The sequence below is a fragment of the Pleurodeles waltl genome, chromosome 5, assembly GCF_031143425.1.
Source record: "Pleurodeles waltl isolate 20211129_DDA chromosome 5, aPleWal1.hap1.20221129, whole genome shotgun sequence".
Lineage (NCBI taxonomy): Eukaryota > Metazoa > Chordata > Amphibia > Caudata > Salamandridae > Pleurodeles > Pleurodeles waltl.
Genome location: NC_090444.1, coordinates 570,915,882 through 570,943,867, shown reverse-complemented (window position 1 = coordinate 570,943,867; position 27,986 = coordinate 570,915,882). Strand labels below are relative to the sequence as shown.

Genomic DNA, 27,986 nt, shown 5'->3' with positions numbered 1-27,986 from the left:
AAGAAAAAAGAAAAAAAGATCCTTTTGTTACTTGCAGTTAATAAATTGTAAACCTTCTGATATAGCACAGGGAGCAATAAAGGACACGTGACTCCTACACCTTGCAAACCTCACGTTATATGCAACAAACATCCTGTACATTGATTTACATACTTAACATGATTTAATGTAAATGTATCATATGTATGTTGTTTAAAACACTCTGGCATCCTGTCTGTGGATGAGTAGCGCTTTAATAGAAATAAAATAGTGCATTTATAGTGTTATTTGTGCAAATACTGGGACGGATCAACACATCTGACATTCTTACAGTGGAGGCATTTCTCTTGTAAACAGGGACTGAATAAGTCAAAAATATGCCTTGCTTAAGCACCTGTAAAGTGATAACAAGCTGTAAGCCTTTCTTTTCCCTCCTTTCGATTTGCATCTCAGTGTGAGTCTCCAGACTTTAACTAGCCAAGAACAGATTGGAACAAAAAATGGTGTTATATTTCAATTCAATTCTCCCCCCAGACATACCAGTACCTGGGGCTCAGCTTACCACTTTTAGTTAGGGATTAAGTTTTGTTTCTTCCAAAGCATTTTATTTGCACCCCAGAAATACGCTACTACACTTCCTCACCGCAGAGATCCCTCATGGGCTTTTTCTACCATCACTTTTTATGTATCTTTACATCTATGCAGGGCTGGATGGTTATGCCGGACTAAAAGCCTATAAGAGGCGGAAGTACAAGTGGATGCTTTCTGGTTTGGATGGCAAGAGGCATTCCACTCTGCTCTGATGGAGTACACGCATGACTAGTGCCACTGGGTGCTGTGTCACATCCTGGGGCACAGGAATATTTTGTGAGCTCCTCTTCAGAACTACCTGTATAACCTATGGCCCTTTACCTGTAAGTTTGGAAATTGTGCTACAAAATAATTTCGCCAGTTCTTTAATTTCTTTCGAGGAGGTGCAATGGTGATATTAAAACAGAGTTCATGTCTGTTCTTTGCCCCTACTCCACAATACATCTAAGTACTCCACCTCACAAGCATGGCTTCCCTTTCCTCTCTGCATACGTATAAAAAAGTACAAAATAAAATAGAAAGTTATGTACTCTTCGTCTTAAATGGATGAGTGTTATAAATGGATTAGGATTCCTTTAAATCTGTGATGAAATCACCAGATGGGACTGTGATATTTATTGCATCCGATAAAATCTATTACCCTGGAATTTGGAATTTATTGACTGATATATTCCACGTATTACAAGTTTTCCCTATAATCCGCATATCCGGTATTTACCAGACTTTTCCCACTGGATTACTTCGGCAATGTAGACCTGCTGATATGAGCCTGGGGAAAGTCGCGAGGGCGTGGAGTTTATCTCACCCACTAATTACTGGGTGTTGTAAATTCCACCTTGATTATAATTCAGATCCCTGTGTAAACAGCGGTATATACAAGGAAGGAACTGAGCATTCGTAGTCTGCCTCTTAAGAATGTTGAGACTGAAAGCAACTGTATGGTAGTACAAGGGAAATACACGGTTAGATACCTCATCCGGTTGTACAAACACTAGTATTTCAGCACTACTTTTATTTTAAACTGGGTGGGGTACTAATATGGAAACACACTCTGAAATTAGTAAAATGCATTCTGGGTGATAAAGCACACCCTGCTCTTGCTATTAATATTCACAAAAACAAGAGTGTCTCATGCCCTGGGCGATGTCGGACTTCCTGTTCTTGGTCTGAGTCATGCTGCCTAGCTGGCACACGCTTCTGTTTATGTGAACCTATCAAAACACTTAAGTGACTCCACTGTCATACGCTGCTGCCTCTCTCTCCGAGTGCTGGCATTTTTACAAGTTCACGAGCACGCAGATATGCCTCGCATTTGAAGCAGCCCTGCTACCAAAATAAATCCTGTAAATCTTTGCATTTGTTTTTTTTTAGAAATTAAAGTACACCAAAGTGTTGACTTTCACATTGTTTAGTGAAGTTAGCGCACTTAGGTAGAGAAATGGATGTTTTTTTAAAGGTCATCCTTCTTAGCGCCTCCTCTAACAAAAGTACAGCTACAACAGAACAGCAGGTTCACAAAGCTTTTTTCTAAGAACATTTAAGTGTTACTCCACTGTACAGCACCCTACATCTATAAAACAACTACAGTAGTATAGCACCATTGCACTACAATTTCAACACTACAGCTGTAATAGTGCAACTACACATTACAACACAACTGAACTGCACTATAGTACCACAAATAAAGCACTGCTAAACTACCACACTAATACTCTGACACTACATCACAATAACTGCACAACTACAACACTGCAAATTCAGTACTAGAGCATTCAACTAAAGCACTACACATCCACAAGACAACACTACAATAAAACTGCACTGTGGCCACTGATAAACCAGACTACAACTAAACCACTTACATACAAACAAGAAAACACCACAAATACAATAACAATCATCGGAACTTAAAAGATCAAGATGATGCCTTGGAGACCCTCCCAAAGTACAAGCAAGAGAAAGGGTCTGGATGGTCTACTCTCGTGAACACCTGTGGATGTGATTGCCTCAGCTGAGGACCTATATCTTTGGCTGATCTCTGTCCTCTACAAACACATGCCAATTGATGAAGGCCAGCCTCCAAGAAGGATGTGAAACTGCTCATTTGTCACAGAGAAACTCAGCACATGAAACGGGGCACTGGAGAGGTGTCAGAAGAAATGTTATAATGAAGTAGATAAGTTATGCCTCTGCAGCACACAAAGATGCAAAACAGGTCCATCTAAAAAACAAAGAGGGCCCAATACTTGACTTGCAACACCACCTAATGGAATTCACCTATAGATTTCCTCGAAACCCACTTTGCCATCAAAGCATCTGATATGGACACAACCCTCTGAGCATACGCAACCACCAGACCTTCATCTCTGACATAAAGTCTTAGCCAGTTCTGTTACCTAGAAGCTGTCTACTCACAGACAAAAAAAAATATTTGAGTTAATATAGTCAAGCAGTACATCTGGCTTCCCAGAGATGTCCAACCTGGCATCTTCAAGGATATCCTTTTATCAACCTCTCCAAAATTGGCAGAATTATAGTAAAATCCTCCAATGCTCAATGGCTCTTTTGCAAGTTTTCTCAAAATAGCCTACATTAAACCACTGCTGAAGAAACCAGTACTAGACCCACTTCCACTGCGCCTGCTGCACCATTGACAGCTGTGCCCATGCTCACCGAGTCCCATCAGTTATCATGGCCTACAAGCACAGAAACTGACACTTTGCAAACCAGTGGGCCAACTTTCTGCACTGGGCCGTATACGCTCAGTGGTTCTTCAATTCTACAAAGAAAACACTTTAAAAGGCTAAGCCTAACTGTACTTGTAAACGCTCTTTTGCATATTGTGGTCGGCTCTACGTGAGAATTTTGGCGAAGGGAGATCGGCAGTTGCCTCTGCTTTCATTCAGGCAGTAGAGCTGGTGAGAAAACAAGCCTGTCATCGGTGGTGGCGAGTGTACTCCCACACGATACCCGTGCTGTGACGCAAATAGAACACTGAGGACGACGTAAAACAAGAGCATTGAAAGTTTCAGATTTCTTATTCAACAGATTGCTGCTACGCTTGCCTGTAGTACGTCATACCTGGGGACCCAACATACAAAACCCTATTTACCCATATATGGAATTATTTCCATGGTGTGGTGCTGAGCCATACCACTATTTAAGTCCCTAAAAGTATAGAGAACACATAACCCAGGCGCTCATTAGTCTGCCGAAGTACTTTTCAATATGAAGCTATGCCTTTTCTGTTCACTCTTTTATGTCAAGGGAAGTTCATTTCTAAAATAACACTGCAGGAGAAAGCATTAAAGCTATTTTTTTTTCGACAAGTCCACTTCCTGTTTTGATGTCGGACCTACAATATGAAATGATGATTTTCTCAGAACTCATAGCTACTATTTTTACGTGTTGTTACAGCTGCAAAGGCACACGTTTACCGCACTGCATCTCAAAGGTCCAGATTTCGAGTGGTGTGGAATTTACAAATCTGGTCGCTATCGCCGCACCTAAATCCGCTTACTACTAATTAACCTCCAAAGAATGGAGAATAAATGTGAGAGCTCAGTTTTTCCATGCGGAATTCTGCACAGATCCTCATTTACATCGGGAGTAATACTCGCATATACGAACTGCTTTGAGCAGGAGGTAAATGTGAGCGCAAGGCTGGGGCAGGGGAAGGAATGCGGCTAAGTGAAGGGGAGAAGTGACTTGCAGGGTAGACAATTGCATGCTCTATACTTGCCGTGGAAGGAAGGCAGGAGGAAGCCGGGTTGTGCTGCCTATCCCTTCCTAAAGCAAATTTACCACCCAGAAAGTCCAAGTGTTGGAACATCATTTTAGGAAACTGGCCCCTTGTTTGCGGTACCCCCCACTTTTTGCCTGATAGCTGATGCTAACTTGACTGTTTGCTGGGATCCTACTAACCAGGCCCCAGCACCTGTGTTATTTCCCTAAACCTGTACCATTATTCCACAATTTGCACATCCCTGGCCCACACCTAAGTCCCTTGTAAAAGGTACCAGTGGTACCCAAATGCCCTGTGACCAGGGAATGTCTCTAAGGGCTGCAGCATATATTGTGCACCCTAAGGGACCCTTCACCAAACACATTCACACTGCCAATGCAGCTTGTGTGTGCTGGTGGGGAACAAAAGGTAAATTCGACATGGCAACCCCTTACAGCCCTAAGGCAGGGCGCACTATCCCACAGGTGAGGGCACAGCTGCTTGAGCAATATGCACCTACAGTGTCTAAGTTCATTCTTAGACATTGTAAGTGCAGAGTGGCCATATTAAATACATGGGCTGGGAGTTTGCCATCACGAACTCCACAGCTCCATGTTGGCTTCATTGAAGTCTGGGAAGTTTGGTATCAAACCTCTCAGCACAATAAATCCACACTAATGCCAGTGTTGAATTTATTGCAAAATGCACACAGAGGGCATCTGTATTTAATCAAATCCTTTAGTGTAGGACTGACCAGCCTGTGCCAATCTGCCACTAAGGACAAGTTTCTGGCCTCAAGGGGTAACAGCCTTTGTTCTCTGAGCCCAGAAATAAAGCCTGCACTGGGTGGAGGTGCTTTGCTCCTTCTCCCTGCAGGAACTGTAACACTTGGTGGTAAGCCTCAAAGGCTCAGGCCCCAGGGCACTCCAGCTAAAGGAGGTGCCCACCCCCAAGACGAAGCCCCACATTTGACAGCAAGTCCGGCAGGAAACTTAGGAAAACCAAGGAGGAGTGACCACTCCAGTTAGGACCACCCCTAAATTGTCCAGAGCTGAAGTGATCCCCTCCATGCAGAATCCTCAATCTGGGTTTGGAGGTCAGGGACCAATAGGGTTATGACTGTATCCCCTTCCCCAAGGGGGGTGGACAGCAGAAAGGTGTAGTCACCCTCAGGGACAGTAGCCATTGGCTACTGCCTTCTGACCCCTATAACACCCCTATATCCAGGATTTAAGGGACTTCCTGAGGAAGATAAAACAAAGAAGAAAGAAGAAGGACTGCTAAGCTGACCCCCAACAGAAAAGACTGAAGACACCAACTGATTTGGCTCCAGCCCTAAAAGCCTGTCTCCAGCTTCTGAAGTCCAGCTACAAAAAGGTGACGCATCCTGCAGGGCCAGTGACCTCTTAAAAGCCTCAAGAGGACTGCCTGCACACCATAGAACTAAGATCTCCAGTGGATAGCATTTCTGTCCAGAAATAAACTCCAGCAAAGGGCTCCATATCTGCCACAGATTCTTTTCGTGAGTCCTGCCCATTCTGCACCCGACGCTCACAGTCTGTGTCCAGGTGGCCCACTGGTCCCGAGCAGGTCCCCAGGCGATTCTGACCTTGTGTCCACCCTGGGTTGAACCCTCCTGGCCAACACGACGACGCCTGCAGCCGAAATCCGGAGGACCCCCCTGACCGTGAGAGAACCGGACAAAGATTCCTGCCGCCTAAAGGTACCCCTGCACCCGCAGTCCCCTGGCCTTGGGGAATCCGACCACCTGCCCAGCAGGCAGCCCTGCTCCTTGTACAGCCAGTGATTTTCCGGAACCGACCCCCTGGACTTAGCCTGCAGCATCTTTGTGATCCTAAGGGTCACCCTATTGAAAAGCACTGGGAGCCCGACGATGTGTTTGCACCTTGCACCTGGCGGCCCCTACGCCTCTGAGGGTGTGTGTTTGGTGCTGACCTGTGCCCCCGCCGATACTCACCTAAACCACATAGGTCTGCCCTCCAAAGATGCAGGTACTTACCTGCAAACAGGCCTGATTCAAGTACCCCCAGTCTCGAAAGGAGCCCATTTTAACCCTTGCATTCTCTTGCACCGCTGCACTCGGCCACCCCGTGTTGCTGGTGGTGGGTGTTTGGGGTCAACTTGAACCCCAACCTGTGCATATCCTAAACCCCTGAGACAGGAACTGTAAGTCTTATACTTACCTCAGAATCATAAAACTTTTCTCCACCCCCATGAAATGTTTCTGAAAATTGTACTGTCAACTTTTAGAAAATATATTTGCTATTTTCTTGAAAGCCGTTTAACTTGCCAAAATGAAACAAAGTGGTGTTGATACATATGTTTGATACTTACCTGCAAATATACTTGCATGCAAACTGAATCTTGTGGTTCTAGAAATAAAGTAACAAAATATATGTTTGCTATATAAAAACCATTGGCTTGGAGTTAGTCATTGAGTGTGTGCTTCCTTTATTCCCTGTGTGTTTGTACAACAAATGTTTTGCACTATCCTCTGATAAACCTAACTGCTTGACCACACCACCACCAAAGAGGGCATCAGTATCATCTACTTTAGACTTGCCTCTGGGGAACCCCTGGACTCTGATCACACTATATCTCATTTTGATATAGTATATACAGAGACGGTGTTGGACTTTTTGCCTTACGCAGGGTCATCCCCAGTCTTTTTGCCTCCTTCCTCCTGGTTTTTCTGACCTCTCGCTGTTGGCTCTAGGACTCTGAGCACTTTATCACTGCTGACCAGTGCTAAAGTGCAGGTGCTCTCCCATCTAAAGTTGGTATGATTGGCATATTTAATTTACCTATAAGTCCCTTGTACAGTGGTACCTCTATACCCAGGGCCTTAAATTAAATACTACTAGTGGGCCTACAGCGCTGCTTGCGCCACCCACTTAAGTAGACTTTCAAACCTGTCTCAGGCCTGCTAGCGCAGGGCCTGTGTGCGCAGTTTTCTGCCACAGGGACCTGGCATCTAAACTTACTTGCCAGGCCCAGAACTCCCCTTTTACTACATGTAAGTCACCCCTAAGGTACGCCCTAGCAAGCCCTATGGGCAGGGTGCCATGTATGTAGAAAGGCAGGACATGTGCCATATTGCATGGCCTGTCCTGGTAGTGACAAACAGCCTAACTTGGTGTCTCACTGCTGTGAGTGTTGCCTTCTCATAGGATTGCATTAGAAATGCCCTGCCTTATGTGTAAAGGGTATTGTCTGATTTATGAGGGGTAGCGTAGGCGTGTTTGGTATGGTTGTGATGGTGATAATAAATACTGCTTACTGGTGTGGGTGTATTTTTTATTACTATCACAGAAATGCCACTTCTAGAAAGTGCGCATTTATCTGTGCTTATGACTCTGGTGTTTTGCAGCTTGACTCCAATCCACGTCTGGGCAGAGTGACAGTTGGGGCTTTGTGCATACTTTTCAGACAGCCTGTACACAGGGAGGGTAGAGGTGTCACAGAGGTGCATCTGCATACTGAATAGTCTTCCTGGGCTGAGGGAAGGGAGAGGCGGGGCACACCTACATTTGTAAAGGCTGTGCCCTGGCCTCACACAATAGGGTTGTTAACCCCCCACTTTGGAGCCTGTGCTGAAAAGAGAGAGGGGGCACTCCCAGAACCAGTTGTAACTGGCTGGAACCTCCTCTCCCTACCATGGTAAAACACTGTAGGAACTGACTATAAGTACAGGGGAATTTTCGCCACAATTTGGAGACTCTTGGAATCATCTTGGAGCTGGACACCAAAGGCTGAAAGGACTCACCAGGAACCGCCATGGACTGCTGCTGCTGTGCTGACCTGTGACCTGTGACCTGCCTGGTCACTGTGAAGGACTTGCCACTTGCTGCCTTTCCCTTGTGCTGGCCTGTAGTTGGGCCCTCCACCTGAGGACCTTGTCTTAAGATTCTGCTCCCCAGGGGCAGGGTGCTGTGGCCCCTGCATCCATTTCTTCACGAGGGGTGCTTCTCCGTGGTGGTGGCTGCCATAGCACTGATTCCAGCGCGCTTATGGAGCCTTGGGAGCTCGTAGGCATTGTGCCCCTTTAAATAAGATCACTGCAGCAACCCGGGAAGCTGGAAGAACACTGGCGCACCGCATCGGGTGTAGGCGAGTGTCTGCTCGGGCCCCAGGAGTGGTCTGATCTTCTTGTGGCTTCACGGCAGGACCAGGGGAAGGCGCGGGGAGTGCCCCCTTCCCCCTGGCCTCTGCATTAGGAGCAGGACGCTCCTTTTCTGCTGTTAGGTAAAACGGGCATTATTGTGCCCCCCCAGCTTGGTGGAAGGGCCAGTGGAGGCCCGGGGGGCCCCCAGAGATCACGGGTCCCGGGAGGGGCCTGTCATTAAACCGGAGGGGGTGCGTGGTGCCCCCCTCCTGCCCTAAGTTGTTTTTGCTGGCTTTGGCCCCCCTCGTGAGGGCCGCTTGAGGCCCCGGGGGGGGGGGCCCCAGTAATCACGGTCCCCAGAGGGGCCTGTCTATAAAAGAGAGGAGGTGCATGTCGCCCTCCTCTGACCCCAGAGTATAAGGGAGGCCCCCGTTTTGCGAATAGGAGTGCCGGGGGCCCCAGTGTTCGCCTTCTAGGCACTGGAGGTGCCTTCATCCAACCAGGTACTGTTTAAAGGACCAATATAGTTGCAATCCAAAGTTCTTTCTACAGACTTTTGTTTGATTCATATATTACCTACCTGCGTTTGATGTTTTTACATATGTGTATGCAAATGTTCCTTTTATGGACATGCTTGCAAATATGTTTTTCTAACTTGCCATATGTTTTCTAATGTTCCTACTATGGGCATTTTATGATATTCTTATGACAAGTGATGTGATGTAATAACGTGTTTTCCTGACTACTGCTTATGTTGCAGAATACTGAGTACCCTGTGTGTTATGTGTGACTACTGCTAGGTTGCAGAGTAACTAATGTGTAACGTTCTGACAACTGCTAAGGTAGCAGGATAGAACTGATATGTGATGTTTGGTCTGATAATTGCCTTGTGTACAATACAGTATATTTTCATATAATCTGGTGTTGTGTTTCCTTTGTGGTGGGGATATTGTGTCACATGTGTTGTGTGTGTTATGCAAACGCTTTACACATTGCCTCCAGGTTAAGTCTGACTGCTCGTGCCAAGCTACCAAGGGGGTGAGCAGGGGTTATCTTGGACGTGTAACTCCCTTGCCCTGACCAGAGTGGGTAAGTTCTGCCTGGCTGAGGTGCACACCCTAGCCAACCAGAAACCCCATTTCTAACAGACGGCTTCCTACAACCATGACAACCACTCATCATGTAATTGGCACTACAGTGAGATGGAAATCAAGACCACCACTGCTCCCAACAAACAGGCCTCCATATTGACTCTCAAGATGTAACAGATAACACCTAGGAATCAGAACTCTTGGGAAAAGCCTAAAAAATCTGTAGTTTTTGCACACTGTTCTGTAAGTAGGGTAAGTAGATGTGTCTGCTCACAAATCCTTAAAGTTGATTCACAAAATCAGGATCTGGAGAGTCTCCATTCAATAAATGCACTCACAACTGGAAAAATATGCAAGTTGTGAAGATATATCAACAGCTGTAAGCGTATCCAAGTGGTGGGGCAATGGACTTCTCATTGGGATGGCCGTGTGATTGGATAATGATAATGTGGTGAACAATCACAAAATCACAAAGCACTTCCAAACTTATAAGTAAATGAGGTACTTGTAAGATGTGTAGTAAGCATGGAAAAGGGCTGCAATACTTACAGGGGAGTTTCTTACACAGCTGACATTTTTCCTATTAAGGAAAAATGGAAATAAAAAAAAACATGCGATGTTCATTCACGCCTATCAGCTCTGTACTGTACACAATCATGAATTAGGGTTGGGAAAGAGGAATATGCACCTGCATACATTACTTTGGAAAAGAACAGAGTGTAACTAATGGTCTAAATGCTTCAGTGGAATGGGCATGCGTGGCTATGTAATGATATAACTAGGGTATTATACCATGTATCACTCATAGGCCTGTTATTAGCTCATATTACCATGATACATTTGTCTGATACCAACAGTAAAACCTTTACTCAGCATGGTTTTGGGAATGGCTACTATGTTGATCAACTGATTCTCTGGTTCTGCACTGCATCTTCACTATTCTTTTAATTATTGTGAAAGATGTTCTAAACCAACGACCATTGCAAGTCCTTCAATTTGGATGTAATTTAATGTCATATGATTCCTATCATTAAACTAGTTTCTTGCACCTTACATTTTATACTCTAACTTGTTTATAAATGTTTGCCTAAAATTGTTCAAAACAACATTTAATCACCATCTATATGGTCTGACATTTTCTATGAAATGTGTTCGTGTAACACCCAACATGGCTGTTGTAATCATTATATTTTTGTAAAACAGACCCTATTCGTCCGTATAGTTATGTTGTTCACTATGGCCACCGTCTTTATGGAATTTTACAGTCCATTTTGTTGGCAGAATTTAACCACTGTAACTAGTACTGTTGACCACTATTCCAATAATCTACCCATCATACCCATATATCATGCCATGAATTTGCCCAATTTAATGAACAATGAAGATTTAAAGTAAGAGGTTCTAAAACAAAGTAAACAATTAAAACAGAATAAGTGCCTTATTGCGACCTTAACAGAGGGGTTTTCCTCCATCACAAATGTGGAGGGTATCCTGTCCGCTGTATTGTGATCCCATTATATTAAAGGGAGATCGTAATATGGCGGACGGGATATTCGTCACATTTGTGATGGAGGAAACCCCTCCGTCAAGGTTGTAATAAGGCTCTCAGTTCTGCATGAGAATTTAGACATGCCATTTAGATCAATCCAATATCGCTGCCGCAGTGGATTATGGCCCACTGTTTTTTCCCCACATGCTTATAAAAAGTCCAGTTGTTTAGCAATATGAACATTGACTACCAATGGGACATTTTAAAGTAAATGTAATAGACCCAGTAGACTACAATTTACATATGTGCTGAGTTCATCCCTCCAATAAGGTCACTGGATCCGTTGATGGTCCATCCTTCCTGGCAACCCATGGTTTTTGTATAGTAAGAGTTTGGGAGGATGGGTTTATGGCCGATGTCTCCCTTAGCAAGCTTGCGACCACTCCTTGTTCATAAGTTTCACTCATAATAAGGTGAGATCCTCCCAAAGCAGGATAATTTGCTTCATTCAATCCTTTTCTGGTAAACTTCACTTTGCTTATTGTGATTCTTCTCTCAGAAAGACCGCAGTATTAAGTGTCGGCATAACCACACCATCAGGGTGACCAAATAATTCTGAGACTGAAAGTGTGTGTATAGGATGTTTAACTTAGTCTCAACTCTGAGTATGTTTACAATTCACACAACTGTACTCCTTGTTAAAGAATCAACAACTCGACCCTGCTCTACCAACAGAGTCTGGTATGCTTTTACATTTAAGTGAATTCCATATAGAGAATGTTTGAATCAATTGAATACCACAAAGTCCATGCACAGTGTTATATTTACACTTGATTCGAAGTAATGTACGTGTGATCTCCATGTCTTCTGCGCGACTTCCAACACCACTGATTTTATCTATGTGGACATGTTAGCTCGCTATTATTAATATTTTTCTTCTACCAGGAAATGTTTGGGAATCTTACATGCAATTGAGTCCGGAGAATGTTCTTGCGTATTTAGTGCATTAAGGCTCAATTCATTGTTCTATAATCATCAAAGTGGGAACATCTATTCATGAAATGCTTCACTTTATTAACTATTCCCCAACAACAGTGCATTAATCACACCTTTGTCATTCTATACTCATAATCAAAATTCATAACAAGTGTACAACATAAATGTATGAATTTTGATGGTTTTGTACCGGATGGAGTTTTTATTGACTTTCATCATGAAAAATTCTCTTGAATGAAAGAATTGTTCGTATATTTGTACACCTATTTTTTTCTATTTGTTTAATTCTTTTATGCTATTTAGCTTTGATTATTCTAGGTGAGTGGTTCTATATGTCTCATTTGATTAGACAGACAAATGATATAATAATAACTGAACGGTAAAATAATCCCCTTGTCGGCTGTTCACCGCAGCTTTCAGAAGAAGGCCAAAGAAAAGAACAGTAGCATCACAAAGCAGAGAGAGGAAAGAACTATAGTCCAGGAAATTAGAGTGCAAAAAGGGAGCTTTAATAGGACAGGCTTGTATGCCATCATAAAACATGCCTGACGAATACATACAGGAATCCTAGCATTCCCCCTCCACCATTAATGCTCTCTGTGCCCTCAAATACCTCGTTCTATCCAACTCATATCAACTTTCAACCATGGTAACACTTTAAAACCCCTACCTTGTTTTCCAAACTGCTTCTTCTGTCACCAACCATCTTGTGCCCCTTGGCCTTTCCAATCTTTTCCTACAGTTAATGCATTCCATATCCACACTCCCGTGAGCCATAAACCACCACTCAGCGACACTCCAACCCTCTCACAATAGTGCATCATCGGCTTTCCTCACCCAAAGCCTGTCCTACAGTGGTAAAGATGTAGACTACCTCTGAAACCATAACTGCCCACTTAACAGGCAGTTCCTTAACACAACCACTCAGTGGTATCACCCCACACTTGCCAACTAGGGTCTCAAAGCACTGAGGGGAGTGGGGAGAAACATCCATGGTTCAGTCGAAGAGCTAGGTCTTGAGGTCCTTTCTGAATTGAGGCAGGGATGGAGTTTGCCTGATATGCAAGGGCAGGGAGTTCCAGGTAGGAGAAAGATCTTCCTCCAGCTGTGGTTTTGCGGATCTGTGGGATGGTGGCCAGGGCCAGCTGGGCAGAGCGGAGGTGTCTGGTGGGTGTGTAAAAGGAAAGGCGGTAGTCGAGATATCCAGGTCGGCGTTGCAGAGGGCTTTGTAGGCATGGATGAGGAGTTTGAAGGTGATCCTCTTGTTGATTGAGAGACAGTGTAGGTCTCGCAGGTGGGTGGAGATGTGGCTGTGACGGTGGATGTCTAGGATGAGTCTGATAGTGGCGTTCTGGATGTTCTGGAGCTTCCTTTGGATCTTCAGGGATTGTGCCGGTGTAGAGAGCATTGCCCTAATCGAGTCTGCTGCTGACAAGTGCATGGATGACTGTTTTCCTGGATTCAATGAGGATCCATGTGAAGATGTTCCGGAGTAAGCGGAGCGTGGGGAAGCAGGATGACGAGACGGCGTTGATCTGGGGGTTCATCGAGAGTGATGAGTTCAGGGTGATGCCAAGATTTCTTGCATGGTCCAGGGGGGTGGAGGTTCCAAGCACTGTGGGCTACCAGGAGTCATTCCAGGTGGAGATGGTGGGGAACATGATGAGGACTTCGGTCTTGTCAGAGTTGAGCTTGAGGTAGCTGTCCTTCATCCAGACGGCGACTGCCTTCATTCCATTGTGGAAGTTGTTCTTGGCGGCCTTGGGTTCGTTGGTGAGGGAGAGGATCAGCTGCATGTCGTCGGTATAAGAGACAATGTTCAGTCTATGTTCTCTGACGATGGTTGTCAGCAGGGTCATGTAAATGTTGAAGAGGGTGGGGCTCAGAGAGGAGCCCTGCGGCACTCCGCAGCTGATTTTGGTGGGTTCTGACAAAAATCGTGGGAGTCTGACTCTTAGAGTTTGGCCGCTGAGAAAGGAGTAGGTCAAGGCTAGGCCTTGCCCAGCGTCATGGAGTCTTGCGCAGAGTGTGTGGTGGGAGACAGTGTCAAAAGCAGATGAGAGGTCCAGGAGTATGAGGGCAGTAGTTTCTCCCTGGTCGAGTAGGGTGCGGATGTCATCTGTGGCAGCTAGGAGAGAGGTCTCGCAACTATGGTTGCTTCTGAATCCTGATTCGGAAGGGTCCAGGATGTGGTTCATCTCGATGAATTCAGAGAGTTGCGAGTTGATGGCCTTCTCAATTACTTTTGCTGGGAAGGGGAGTAGTGAGATTGGCCTGTAGTTCTTGAGGTCCATTGGGGCCACAGGTGTTTTTTTCAACAGGGGATTTACTTCTGGGTGTTTCCAGTCTTCGAGGAAGGTGGCAGACTAGATGGAACAGTTGATAGTGAAGTAGAGTTCAGGTGAGATGGAGGCGCTGACTCTATTGAAGATGTGGTGAAGGCATGGGTCCAAGGGGGCTCCCGAATGGATGCTGTTCATGATCCTCAGGGTGTCGTCCATGGTGAGCATGGTCCATTTGTGCAGAGTCTGCTGGTGTCTGGGGCAGTCGGGTTTGGTGATTGTGGGTTTGGAGGGTGGGTCTTGGGTGGTGAAGCTGTCGTAGATGTCCTTTATCTTGAGGTGGAAGAAGGTGGCGAGCTGGTCACATAGATCTTGAGAGGGGAGGATGTCTGCCAACTCCAAGCTGGGTTTAGGGAATTCCTTGACTACTGCGAAGAGTTCTTTGCTGTTGTGTGCGTTGGCAAGGATGCATTCCTGAATGGCGGTTCCCTTTGTTGATCTGATGAGCTGGTGGTGTGTGGTGACTGCAGATTTGAAGGCTGTGAGGTTCTCTGGGGTCCTGTTGTTCTTCCATCTTTTCTGAAGTAATCTGCAGTTGCGTCTGGTTTCTTGGACAGCGAGGGAGAATCAGCTGGCTTTCTTGGCGAGTTGCTTGCTGGGTGGTTTCTTGAGTGGGGCCAGTGTGTTGGCACAGCTGGAAATCCATCCAAGAGTTACAGTCAGCTGAACTGCAGTATATCACAGGCTGTCCACCTCATCTGTTGTGTGATGTATGGTGTGCGTGACAACAGGAGTTCTTGCCAACAAAACTGAAGCTTTCTGCAGGTAAGCTATAAAAATAGGTGACTCCACAATTTTAAATAGCTCAGGAGCTAGAAATACCAACTGTGATATTCCATTTTGTAGCATAACTAAATCATGCAAACGTCATTATTTCTAAGGACAGTGACCTCTAGTGAACACTTTCTCTTTCTAGAAGAATAACAAAGAAAATAGACTTAATTTGTGGGGGTGTGGCCAGTGAGATGGCTGACCGAGTGTGCAAAATTGGAGCTCATGGCCCGCTTACAGTATCCTATAAAATCTTCCCGCCTGCCAGGGCCCAAGATTCCCAAAATCTTTCAACACCTGTAGCTGAATCTGGAGGGCAGATTAGGAGGCCACTGAGAATGTGTTTTGGGGCAGAGAAGTCGACCGGAGGGCCACAACTCTATGGTGTGGCAGGTGAGGCCTGAGAGACCTGGACCACCATTAGAGAAAGAGCTCCACCTCCTCCCTTGATATCAGCTCCGAAGGAGGGATTTCATCGGCCACTGAGGCAGTGGGGACAGGGAGGCAGCGTGGGTCCTCGGCTCACTGCTCGCCAGGAGGTAGGGTTGCATAGCGATACTATGACTTGCCAGCATCTGTTGCAATGCCCGGGGTGCTGCCCAGCCTAAGGGAACTGTGCTGGCGCCTTCTCACAAGCTATGACCCATACACTCCTGTCTGCAGCGCAGCAGTAGTGTCCCCTCACCCCCGCTCCTGGCCCACAGGGCATATATGCCTGGAGAGAGTGATGGCTGTCTGTGCCTCACATTGCAGAATGCTTTGACGGCAGTGACTGCCTGGCCGGCCACAAGGTGCATCTAGGGCAGTCCGAGGCCTGCCTGGAGAGAGCGTGCCAGCTTCCCGGGGTGCCCCAATGGAGTCAGGTGCTTGGTGCGGCCATGTCTGCACTACAAAGGAGGGCTGAAGTCTCCCCCTCTTCTGTAACTACCTGTGCATCCTCATCATCCCAGGGCTGGGGGAGGTACTGAGGATGGCCCTGGAAACACAATGGCCCCATGGCCTCCATCTGCAGCACCCCCCCACCAACCTGGCATACATAGTGCATTGACTCGCCAGTGACGCAGAGGATGGAACCACAAGCATGTTCTCTGTCAGGGTGTGACCACCCCATTGTATGGTGGGCAACGGTAAACACTTCTTGTCCCTCCCAGTTCGGAGAGAACTGGAGATTCATTTCTTCTCTTGCCTCCCTCCACCTAAAAGACTGTTACGGTGGAGGGGGTCCTTGAAGGGCGAAGGGAGAATGCTGTCAGGGTTGTACCCGCTCCTGGTGTCATAAGTCCACCCACGGCGCTTGGACTCTGGTGATGGCACCTGCCTAGAAGGGGAATACAGCTTGGACCTTGTTGAACTGGGCATTGGCGAGCGATAGGGCCCCGGGGCTGTCTGTGCTCTGTTGGACTAGGCCCTGCGCGGGCTGTCTCCAAGGAAGGGGCAAATCCCTTAGGAGTGCAGTGAGCCACCCTGCACCCACAGCGCTGAACTGGGGCATTGAACACAGTGACCTTGATCTCCTCTCCTGCTGGACCCTACAATGGGAGGGGAAAGGGCACCTCGTGGACCCCAACAAAGAAAAATGGATCCGTACATTGCCACCGGCCCACCTAGGGAGCAATCGAGCACCTCAGCGGAGAGGGGAGATATTCAAGCACCTCAGGCACCTATTGGTGAGCAGATACTGGCGGCTATCATGGCCTCCAGTGCCATGTCCAGGCCAAGATAGATTCCGTAGCTTTGGAGGTGAACCTCCTTAGAGTGGACCTCTGTAAGGCTGCAGACAGATCTAAGGTGAAGGAATAACAAGTTGTCCAGATACAGGAGGTATTGTCATCCTTTAAGACCACCGTAGCAATCCTAAGGACACAGCTGCAGAGATTTGGAGACATCTGCGGAGGATGCAGAGGATTGAGCCTGAAGGTGCAAACTGCGATTTGTGGGTTCCCTGAGGGGGTGGAGGGCACTACTCCAGAATTATTCCTGGAACAGTGGCTCAGAGAGAAAATCCCTGAGACTGCCTTTTCCTCAATGTTTGTGGTAGAGAGGGCGCATCACTCTTTGGTCCACCCTGGACAAAAATAGCAAAACTCATTAATTACAGAGACAGGGAGGCCATCACCAGCGAGGTAAGACACTAGGTAGACCTGAGGTTCAACAACCATGTTATTTGTTTCCTGGCTATACCGAGCTGGTCCAGCAACAGAGGCTGAGGTTTGCAGGGGTCAAGCAAAAACTGACAGCCATGGGCCTTACATACATGCTGCTTTATCCCCAAAAATTGAAGGTGCTTCACGAAAATCATGCACACTGCTTTCCCACCACAGAGGAAGTGTGGGACTGGCAGGAGATTTGTGGGGAGGGTCCTGCAGAGGTCATGGCGGAGTCGCAGATAAGACACCAAACAGGTCCTGTGACTCCACTCCAACACACACAAACACATATTTTTGCATGGTTTGTCCTTCTGCAGGGCAGACTCATTTTTTTTGTTTTCTCCATTCTATTCTTACTTCACTTCGGGGTGGGTCTTTCTCTTTTTCTTGGTCATTCCAGTCTGCGGTAGTTAAAACATTGATTGGGTAACCGGAGGCTTGTGGGCAGGTAACAGACCTCTCTTGGCTCACATACAAGTAGTTGTCCAGTTGACATGCTTTTTATGCTTGTCGGGAGGTGGCGGTGAATAGGGAGGGAGATGGATAGGGTGCTAACTTGGAGTATCATTTGGGGGGTTCAGTTACATTTAGGGGAGAGGGGACGCTTGGGTACACCACGTATGGGAGGTTAGCAGGGGCAGCTGGCACTGTGAAACTGCCACAGTATGACACAGGGCGAGATACCAAACGCCCTGCATCCTGTCCTGGAATGTCTATAGGTTGGAAAGCAAGGTGATGCGAGACCTGGTCATGCGTTACATACAATGTCTGCAACCAGATGCCATCCTGCTCCAACAGACCCGCCTAAAGAGGACTCAGTGTCGCTCGCTGGGTAGAGGGGCCTACATGCTCCTGGTCCAAGTGGGATACACCTCTACTTCAAGGGGGTAGCAATACCTGTTTCAAAGCATCCCCATGTCAGGTGTCCAGAAGACAGACAAAGGTGAAAGATATTTGGGAGTTCAGGGACAATTGGGCAGAAGTCCTGCAAATTGATTAATGTCTACGTACCGCCTGGCCTCCAACAGCCAGTACTTGATCAGGTGTCGGTGATACGTTTGGAGGCTCATTTGGCTGTCCACGTGGTGGGAGGGAATTTTAACAATGTCATGCTCCCGACATTGAATCACTCGAGTGTAGGAGGTGCCTCAACAGGAATCACGCCTTTGGGGAAACTCACACACTTCCTAGGCCTCTGTGATTTATGGAGATGGCAGCATCAAAGAAGCAGGGAATACTCCTACTTTTCAAAGCTGCACAATGTTAGATTATCGTTTGGTGCCTGCAGAAGAGGCATCAATGGTCCTCCGAGCAGAGTATCTATCCTGAAGGCCTATCGGATCATCCCCCCCTCTTTGGGTCAGAGTTTGTCAACAGTCCCGAAAGGGGGGATAACTCTGTTACTTTGAGGACAAGGAATTCAAAATCTTCCAAAAATTATGCAAAGTAAATTATGCAAAGGGGTACCTGTCTTTACAGACATATTGCTTGAGACCTGGTGGCTGCCTTTAAAATGTTCAGGTCGCAGATACACCAAAGAATCCACACCCACTAAACACACAGGTTGTCACTAGCAAACAATGAAACATGATTTAGGATGATTTAAAGTTGTATCTTTAAACCGAGATATCTCCCAAACAGGGGTACAGAGATTTTCTAAATGCTTCTAGAATGAGGGCTTGGTAACCAGTTTCAGTTGTCAGGATAATACACTAAGGCACACACTAAAAGGAAAATCCTGTTTTCCTCTCAGGCTTAGTTGTGGTGGCATGAATTCCCACAAATTCTGAGGCAGTATGAGGAGTGCAAGGAGATGAAGGCTCACTGTACTCTCAGATTTGGAATGTCTTCTTCTAGTCCTCAAGCCTCCTGTAATACAGATTTCTTCAGTTTAGGATTGCACCAGTGGACTGCAAGGTCCTTGTGTATTCTGGGATGTACAGTTCGTCAGGACGATCTCCACGCAGGCTTCAATCCACTGAGGTTCCTTCATTTCCACCACTCATCACGAGGCAGTACAGCTTTCGTTTCTTCCAAGAAGAGGAGCAGGGCTTTTTCCAGAATCCTAGGGCTGTTACCAGCCTATTGTAGAACAGAAACTTTCAGAGTCCTCATATCAGTCACATGTCCTGCTGCGATGGTGCAACACCGCTTCTCTAGAAGCCCTGACAAATACATGCTACTAATTCAAGGGGGGTAATTTATCTGAAACCAGAGCCACAGGTGGAAAACTAGGACAGAAAATAGGCCGGGCACTAACATAAAAGTAGCCCTTTTCAGTGAAGTAAATCGCTAACTAGGTGCCCCACATTGCAAACTGTGACAGATTTGAACTTTTAAATACACGCTATATAAGTGGTTTGTGAAGTATGGAACACTGCATGGATTTCAGCTTGCTGCAGTCGATGGTCTTTTAACACCCGGAAACTGACAGTACAAACCGGTCCAAGACATCATAAAACAGGCACACAAACAGCCAAGCTGACTAGTCCGATCACCCATTCGGACACCGCCTGATTGCCCTACAGGCCAGCCTGATACTGATTGTATCCATGAATGGATTCAGCCAAAACAAAGGAAGACCAGAATTGGGACCTCTTTCCTCTGGTTCTGGGAAACGCATTTAGGCTCCAGGTCATCTATTGTGCAATAGGTTATGTTTATTTTTATAGGGCATTCTCCTAAAGGTTTTATACAATTGTACTTACTTCTTGTTTATGATGTTATGTTCAATGGCCCATTTGATATAAAAACGCCCTCTGAAAAACACAAGGTTGTGCGGCCACTGCTTATCTGTGTATATATGGCTTTGCCACACTTGCCGCATAATACAAAAGCTGCTAAATATTTTGCAGCTTTCAACAAACATACTTAGTTGTCCACCTTCAGTAGACGGGAAGATAGTGGGTGCTTTTGTTAGCAACAGAAAAATAAATTCTGAAATAGATAAATGTAAGTCAAACGTGGGAGAACGAACTATTCATTCTTGGTCGTGAAAATATTTGCTTTCACAATTCATTCAATTGCATATTGACAAAGGAAACACTGTTCAGAAATTAGCAGCTGGGTGTCCTTCCAAAAATGCTGCATCTCTTCTTAAGGCCCGATTCCTTAAATCCCATATTACCTCGTAGTGAGACAGGGGACATGGTAAATGTGAGAAATGGCATAGCTCTGCAGGGCTGTTTCTTGTGTGAAAGAAGTGATTCCAGAGGCCCGGTTGTGTGTTCACAAGGTAAACCTAAAACTGAGGACAGGCTTTAAAGTCTAACTGGGATCAGCAGAATAAATGAGGCACACCCTGTGTAGTACTATAAATGTGTATATATGGCACTGCTTTCTGCTGGAGAGGATTTGCTTGATGTGCATAGTTTTATTTTTAATTAACCTATGTATTTTACAGCTATGGAATCCCTATTGCTTTAGGCCTTTATTACATATTCAGGGCTATATGCTGATCCCTGTGAAAACCAGTGTCTGCACAGGGATTGGAGCTGAGAGCTGTGTGATAATTATCACATCCTTGCAGACTCCCCCTGATAAATTCCAGTAACTCAAACCTGCTGAAAATTCCTGGAATACAAGTCCCAGAAAAAAGGCACACCATTAGAAATCGATTAAGCATGTTACTCCTTATTTTCCTGTTGAAAACTTGAAATACGAGGTATTTACCTCTTGTGGTAAACACCTCTCCCTGAGGTAATGGTATTTACTTCCCGCGGTAAATACACCGCCCTATTCAGGAAAATGTGTAATGAAGGCCAAAGAGTGTTAAATTGTCAAATGTACTAGGCCAAAGTGTGTTAAATTGTCAAAATTTGTAGATGATCAACCATCCCATAACAATTATGCAACATAATGTGTCTTTCTTTGTAAAATAATTTAGTCAATGCTGCCATTTAATTAGACCTAGTACTACCATCTAATTCCAGCGGCCCTGGTTCGAAGATAGCTTTTTTGCTACCACATTCATGAATGTCACAGCTTACAGTCAGACAGTACCTGGAGGTAGGTGTTCCTCACATCAATAACTATTTATTATATACGTAATCACAGTTCTCTTTACCTTACAAATTAAAGTGCCAACGTTAAAGATCCATAAACATAACATAAACATAACGTGTTCAACTAAGTGAAATAATTTACATTGAATCATGTATAAGCAATAACTAACATTTTTGCCAGTTTTTTCCTTAAAACATATTTTGCTCTCATGAAAAATACATTACTGAACTCCACCATCGAACACTTGACTTTATGTGCTATCTGTAGGCCTTCATTACAGGATTACAAAAGTAGAAAAAAAATCTACTCACCATTAAAAGGGTTAATTTTTCTGGATATTCTTAAGTGGATGGCATCCCTAACCTCTTTTCTTCGCACACACTGAATTCCCAGGTTCTGAAAACTAGAACATAGAACACAATAATATGCACGTAAGCGTAATGTAAATACCCTCGCTTTGTCATTCATTGCATCCTTGTCAGATATGGAAAGCTTGAGAAACATCAGCTATTATTTATTCATACTTGGGAGGGTGTACCCCACCAACTTAATGAGACCATATCTTGAAAGGCCAAAACACATTTCACTGAGAAAACCTTACTTAAGTTCTAGACGATATGGCACGAGCAGGAAGTTGTACCAAAAAACATTAAAGTGGCACGATATAACTCCCAGTGGAGCACTGGTGGAGTGACTCTAGCCGGTCACACTGATAAAACGTTGTCCCTTAAGATCACTGTTTTTTCTGGAAGTCAAGCTTTTCCTGTGGGGCAGGGAAGTCAGTAAGTGCAAGTGGATGTTAAATACATCAGCTTTTGGCTCCTACTGAAGCTTTCAGTTTTTATGTCAAATGCTCCAAGTGACTACGCTGGATCCGGTAGCTGCGGGCGCTTTGGTGCTGGGAAGACTCTCAATTTTATCTCAGTCCCAAAGTGTATGTAGTCTTTTTTTGGTTTCTGAAATCTCTAGTTGGGCAAGAGGAAAAAGCTGTAGCAAAGGAGAAGTTCACAGGGCGGATGTTTCTTTTTGGCTGTCCCACAACAGACTCAAACTTTAATGGAAAAAAGCTCTCAGTAAGCTAAACTTGCAATATGTAGCTAATAAGGTTGCACCTCTTTTAGAGAACTCAGTTTTTTTACCCCAGAGGCCAAAAAATGACAAAGGCCTACTTTCTTTTAAATGCTGGAAAAGTCACTCCTGTTTCTTTCACAGCTCCCACGCTTCCACTAAAGGCTCCTGGCGTCTAAGTCTCTATCCAGCCAGGGCTTCCACAATATTCAGTGAAGTCCATTCCCAATGGTGCAGTTCATGCTCCCACACAGCATCAAGCCCTCATTATATTTTTGTATCCCTAAGGCAGTGCAGGGGTCAAGACCCTTAAAGGGCAATTCCACTCTCTGAGTTCAAGTGGAGAGCATGATACACCCCAACCTTGTTCATAGGCAGATCAAGAAAGAATTTTCCTTCAGATTTCTAGGTCTAGAATTGCTCTAATGAGCTAAAGGTGTCTTGTCATTTTTATCCTATTTATCGTATTTGGGCGGCAGTCCAAAAGAGACTTCTTTCTGCGGACGTGGAGATACACACCCATTTATCTCCACTCCTGCAGTAAGGAGTCTCCGATAGGGGGGTCTTCCCAATGACATTACCTTTGAACTGCTGTCCAAATACGGATCAAACTGATCCATTACAAGCCCTATCTCCTAAATAGTACCACCACGGGGCACCTTTACTTTTTCCACTCTTAATGATACACAGACATAAGAGATCCTCTGTGGTCATCCACCACCATGGGTTATTTCATAGGGTTTTCTTAATTTATATCATACACTACAATAATCAGAAAGGATGTCTCGTGCCTCTTATACAACGCAAAACTTACTTGATCTCTCTTCCTTATTGCATCACTTTAGGAGTTTGGCCCTAGGCCTCCCAAAGATCTTGAACATTCCCCTTGTTATTTATAGTCCAGATGAGACCCTCACATCCGATACAGGGTCTAAATGTCATCAAGAAATACTCAAAGACAGACCTAAGATTGTACAAACATTCCAGATAATTTATCTGGTATTTTCAAAGTGTATATATTTGAATTGGTTGTTCTTTGACTTTTACCAGAAGTCTCCAACCTCTTCTGTAGCGAGAGCTACTTCTGATCAGTGAAAGTCACTGTGAGCTACCGAAGGCTAAGCAACTTGCACATTACCAGACACCCCCACGCCAAACTTCCCTGACATTGAGCCTAATGTCTGTAGAGCCAGACCCTATGGTTTGAACAAAATACTTTGACTAGGAGCACTATGACACGGCTGCCACATGTGTCACTGAGAACATGGTCTTTGGGGATGTATGAACATGTGTGCATATGAATGGGATATATGTGTATAGGTAACTGAGAGCCGGTGTCATATGTACTTGTAGCACAGGGAATACCTTTCACCATATGTGACACCATTATAACACAAACACACAATCATGTTTTTAAATGGGAAACATTTAAAGTGCAAAAATGTTCATAATGTGGAACATTTTTATGCACTTTAAATGTCTCCCATTTAAATACATTTCAGTTATAAATATTGCACAGTGTTCTAACGGCCACCGGGAGCAAGAGGCCTGCTGTAAATGTAAAACTTTGAAAACTAATTTGAGAAAATTACAATGAAAAGTTAATTTAATTATAAGGTAACTTTTAATGTTCATCAATTTAAAAGCATTGAGAAACATCATTTTGTTCTCATTTCCAATACTGAGTTGACAAGGACTTTTATTTAAAAGTTAAATACTTGAGTGCTTCAATTAGTCACCTCTGTGACCTGGGTCATAAATCTGACTCCAGCACTGCTCCTGATCAGGCCCTGCTGTCTGCAGCCTGGTGATATTAATGTAAAATAAACACAGGCTTCCCATAACTTTAAAAAGAAAAATGTGACCCTGTGCTTACCTAAAAATGAACTCCTGGCTGTGACATACTCTGAAGGGGTCTGGGAGTTACTGGTAGCTCCCAATAGACTGGTTGAGGGCACCCGATTTATACCAATATACTGGCTGTTTCACTATTTGACACCTTTTTCAATGTTTCCTTGGTTTTGGTTTGTTTCACTTGGGGCTCTGCTGAATAACTTTCTTACAACTTATTCGACTGTGGATAGTTACTGCTTTAAAAAAAATGTCTGATTTTTTTTTTATGAATTAGATTTAGATGAACAATTATACATACTGTTGGATAGCTTAAGTTATTTATGCTTGAATTTGTTCATAACAGAGTTATTCTGTTTTACTAAAGATTTTTTGCATATGGATTATTTTGAAACAGAATTTTCCTGGTCTACATTATTATATGTTTAAATTAGTTTCACGTGAATGTTTGTTACAAGTTTAAGTCTGTGTGAATTTATCATCTGTTCGAAGGAAAGGTACACTGAACCTGCAGAACCGGAGATGTCAATTACAATACCAAGGTGCAAAATGTGAGAATCAATGCTTATGTGACGCGGCTGCACATGCCAGCCACAGGAGCAATGGAGCTTGCCCAAGAAGCAGACATAATGAATTGACAGAAATTAACAGAACAGTGACACTGCAATGACAACCAACACTCAGGTTCCCTGACAAGCACAGGGTTATCATAGAATGTTACTATAGCTCTCTGCACAATGACAGTAAAAAAGAACCTCTCTTTTGGAAAGAGGATAGTAAAGTCGGATTATTCAAATTTCGTGTCCAATAGTTGGCGGAGGTTTTGAATACAAATTGTACAAGGCCCTGGGGGCGGGATATAAGTAAGCTGTTAAACTAGTAACTCTTGATTAACTCGATTTTAAATTACATCACTTCGAGCTCCCAGGAACAAGCGTGTCCTACAAATGAGGCTTTGAAGAGGCTGCAATAGATAATGGCTAGTCCCCCGCCTCTTTTCCCCAGTCGTTCTAATCTGGGAAGTGAGTACCCTACAGGGACTGCCACAGAGAACTCTGGTCTGGAAGCTGCATCAGCCCAGGTCTCAGTGATGAAGGCAATATCTAGTGACTGGGATTCGGGAAGGTATGAGAATTCCAGTGCGTGCTTGATGAGAAAGCGGGCAATAATAAAGGTACACGTGTGATTGGGTGGCTTATGGCTGGAGGTCTTAGTGGCCCTCAGTTATAAGGCGAGCCTCCAGTAAGGGCAAGTGAAGGAGTCTGAGGGGCCCAGTGGACTTAAAGTGGGGCCATGGCAGCGCTTACCTAGAGGATTCATGCTGAGTAGCTGGTCCTTTGAGTGGAAAATAGGGGCTCTAGGCTGCGAGATAAAACGGGCAGAGTGGCTGGCACTGAGCGTGGTCCGGGCTATCCAGGTGCACCTTCAGTGCATACACGACATGGCAGTGATTTTAAAGGTTGGCATCCGAGGGGACGTGTCTGGGGAGGCCCAGCCTGAAACAAGTGAAAGGGTGAAATACAATAAAAACAAGGGTTCAGCAACCCCTTGTATTCTGCTACAGGTTCCGTTGTGGCAGACACAACTGGTAATGAAATACAAACTAAAATAAAAAGGTAAAAGCTAGCAAAGCATAAAATAAGCAAAATGTAGAAGGACTGACGAGCCCTTTGAAGATGGCTCTGCTAATGCGCACGGGAGCCAGGCACCTCCCAAAAACGCACGCTAGTGCGTACAAGGGAAAGAATTCAGGTCAGGTTCAGCTGACCTGAAACTGAATGGGAGATCCGATCCTACCAGTGGTCAGCCACATGATGGCAGACAAAACTGTCTAAGGGTCCTAACCGAGTTGTGTCCGCCTTGAAGTGACTGTTGGCTGGTGCTGAGGACTGTGGAGCTTGCCAATCCGGAGCAGAGGACAATTGGTGAGCTGCAGGGCCCAGCCTTACATTGTGGAGCAGCAAGACTGTAACTCTAGTTGGGTTAAGTATAATATGTTGGGGGGAGGGTGACAGGTACCTCGGGCATGGGGGGCAGTTGCAAACTCACTGCATGAGGAAACAAGGACTGTCAGGGAGTTGTGGCTGCTTGGGGGCAGTTTGCGTTAAGGGGCAAACACAATGCAGGCACTCCACTTAGCATGGGTGGAGCATCCCTCACAGTCCTATTCTGGAATGGAAATGGTATTCTGGAATGGAAATGGCACGGGTGACAAACTAAAATAAGGAACGGCATTTCAATCAATTTTTGGCCAAGCACACGCCTGACATTGTCCTGTTGCAGGAGAACCGCCTACTGTGTAACAACTGTGGCTTCCTGGGTAAGGGTAAATACATTTTGCTTTCCCATTCAGGATTCACAACAGGCCCACTTGATACCTATATATTGGCCTGCAAATCCCTCCCATACCAGGAGACGGAGATGTGGGTGGATCCCCATGTCTGCTGGGTGGCCACGGGAAGCACACAGCAGGGGGAGAAATGATATGTGGAATCCTGGTATTTTTGGACAGACCTCCAGGCTCTGGGCCTAGATAAGAAGTTGGGATGGATCATGTCAATTCTTGAGGGGCTGCTGGTGGTGGGTGGAGAGTTTAACCTTACTCTTTGGGGGAACGGGACAGATTAGAAGAAGGTGGTTTAAGACCCAGGGAGGATGCTAGGTTGAGTAGCTTCTTGGGGGTGCTGGGGCTGGAGGATCCATGTCAATTCACCCACCCCAGGGAGAGGTAATACTCTTATATGGCTATTGCATTGCTTGACTGACTTGACTTATTAACTATTTCCTTGTTCCTGTGGGCAAACAAGTAGGTGGAGGAACATGAGGTATCTGCTGTGGGGTGTTTCGGATCACTCACCACTGATTATGCAATTGACTGGCCCAGTTGTAATTGCGGCCTTTGGGTGGAGACTAGATCCAAGGGTCCTATTGGGGTGTCCTCAAAATGCAATACAAAGGAGGCCAACGAGGCATACTTTAAGGAGAACAAGGGCTCAGTAACCTCAGGAATTATGTAATGGCGATAAATAGCCAGTTCATAGCCCTTCCGATCAGCAGGGAGAGGGAGCCTGTAGGGAGCTGGTGGAAAAGCTGTTGGTATCGGAGGTGCAATACGTAGCACACCACAGAGAGGAGTTAGCCGCTTGCATTGAAGCAGCTAGGGCAGAATACCGTGGGTTGGCTCACCAGGAAGCCAGGTCACTATTTAGAGCCGAACAACACACACTTGATGAAGTGAGGAATAAGGCAGGGAAGCTGCTGGTGCGGTTGGCATGGAGAGAGGAGGACTGTTGGTGTGTGCTCAGAATGCTGATGGGGGTTGGGATGACACACAGGAGACAGCCGCAGAAAAAGCACTGGACTTCGCTGAACTTTTGGCAGATCTTTATACTCAGTACTGGGACAATGGTCTCTCCAGAGAGCTGGGTGCCTTCCTCTGGGGAATCCCAGTAGTGAAACTGGAAAAAGGGACGGTGAAATCCCTGGAAGGGGATTTGCAGTAGGGGGAGACAGCAGAGGCCCTGGAACAGCTGAAAGGGGGTAAGTCACTAGGCTCCAATGGCTTGCCAAAGTGGAATCGGCAGGTGGTGGCATTACTTCACATGAAATACAATGACACAAGGTCCCGGGGGCTGTGCATCGAGGTTAGACAGGCAGATGTAGTCTTAATCCACAAGCAGAGTAAGCCCCCTGAACTAAGTTCCTAGTACAGACCGATCTCTCGTCAACACGAAACAAAGGTCTTGGCTAATCACCTGCTGCCAGTGATCCACACTATTGTGGCCTCGGAGCAATCAGGCTTTATA

General features: G+C 45.4%; 1 protein-coding gene across 1 annotated transcript in view; it reads right to left on the bottom strand.

Moving 5' to 3' along the window:
- Positions 1–27,986, bottom strand: part of REL (REL proto-oncogene, NF-kB subunit) — a 266,069-nt gene that overhangs the window by 83,063 nt on the left and 155,020 nt on the right. The window contains exon 5 of the mRNA XM_069234380.1: positions 21,573–21,664. Within this exon, the coding sequence (XP_069090481.1) occupies positions 21,573–21,664 (92 nt within the window). The remainder of the gene's footprint in view (positions 1–21,572; positions 21,665–27,986) is intronic.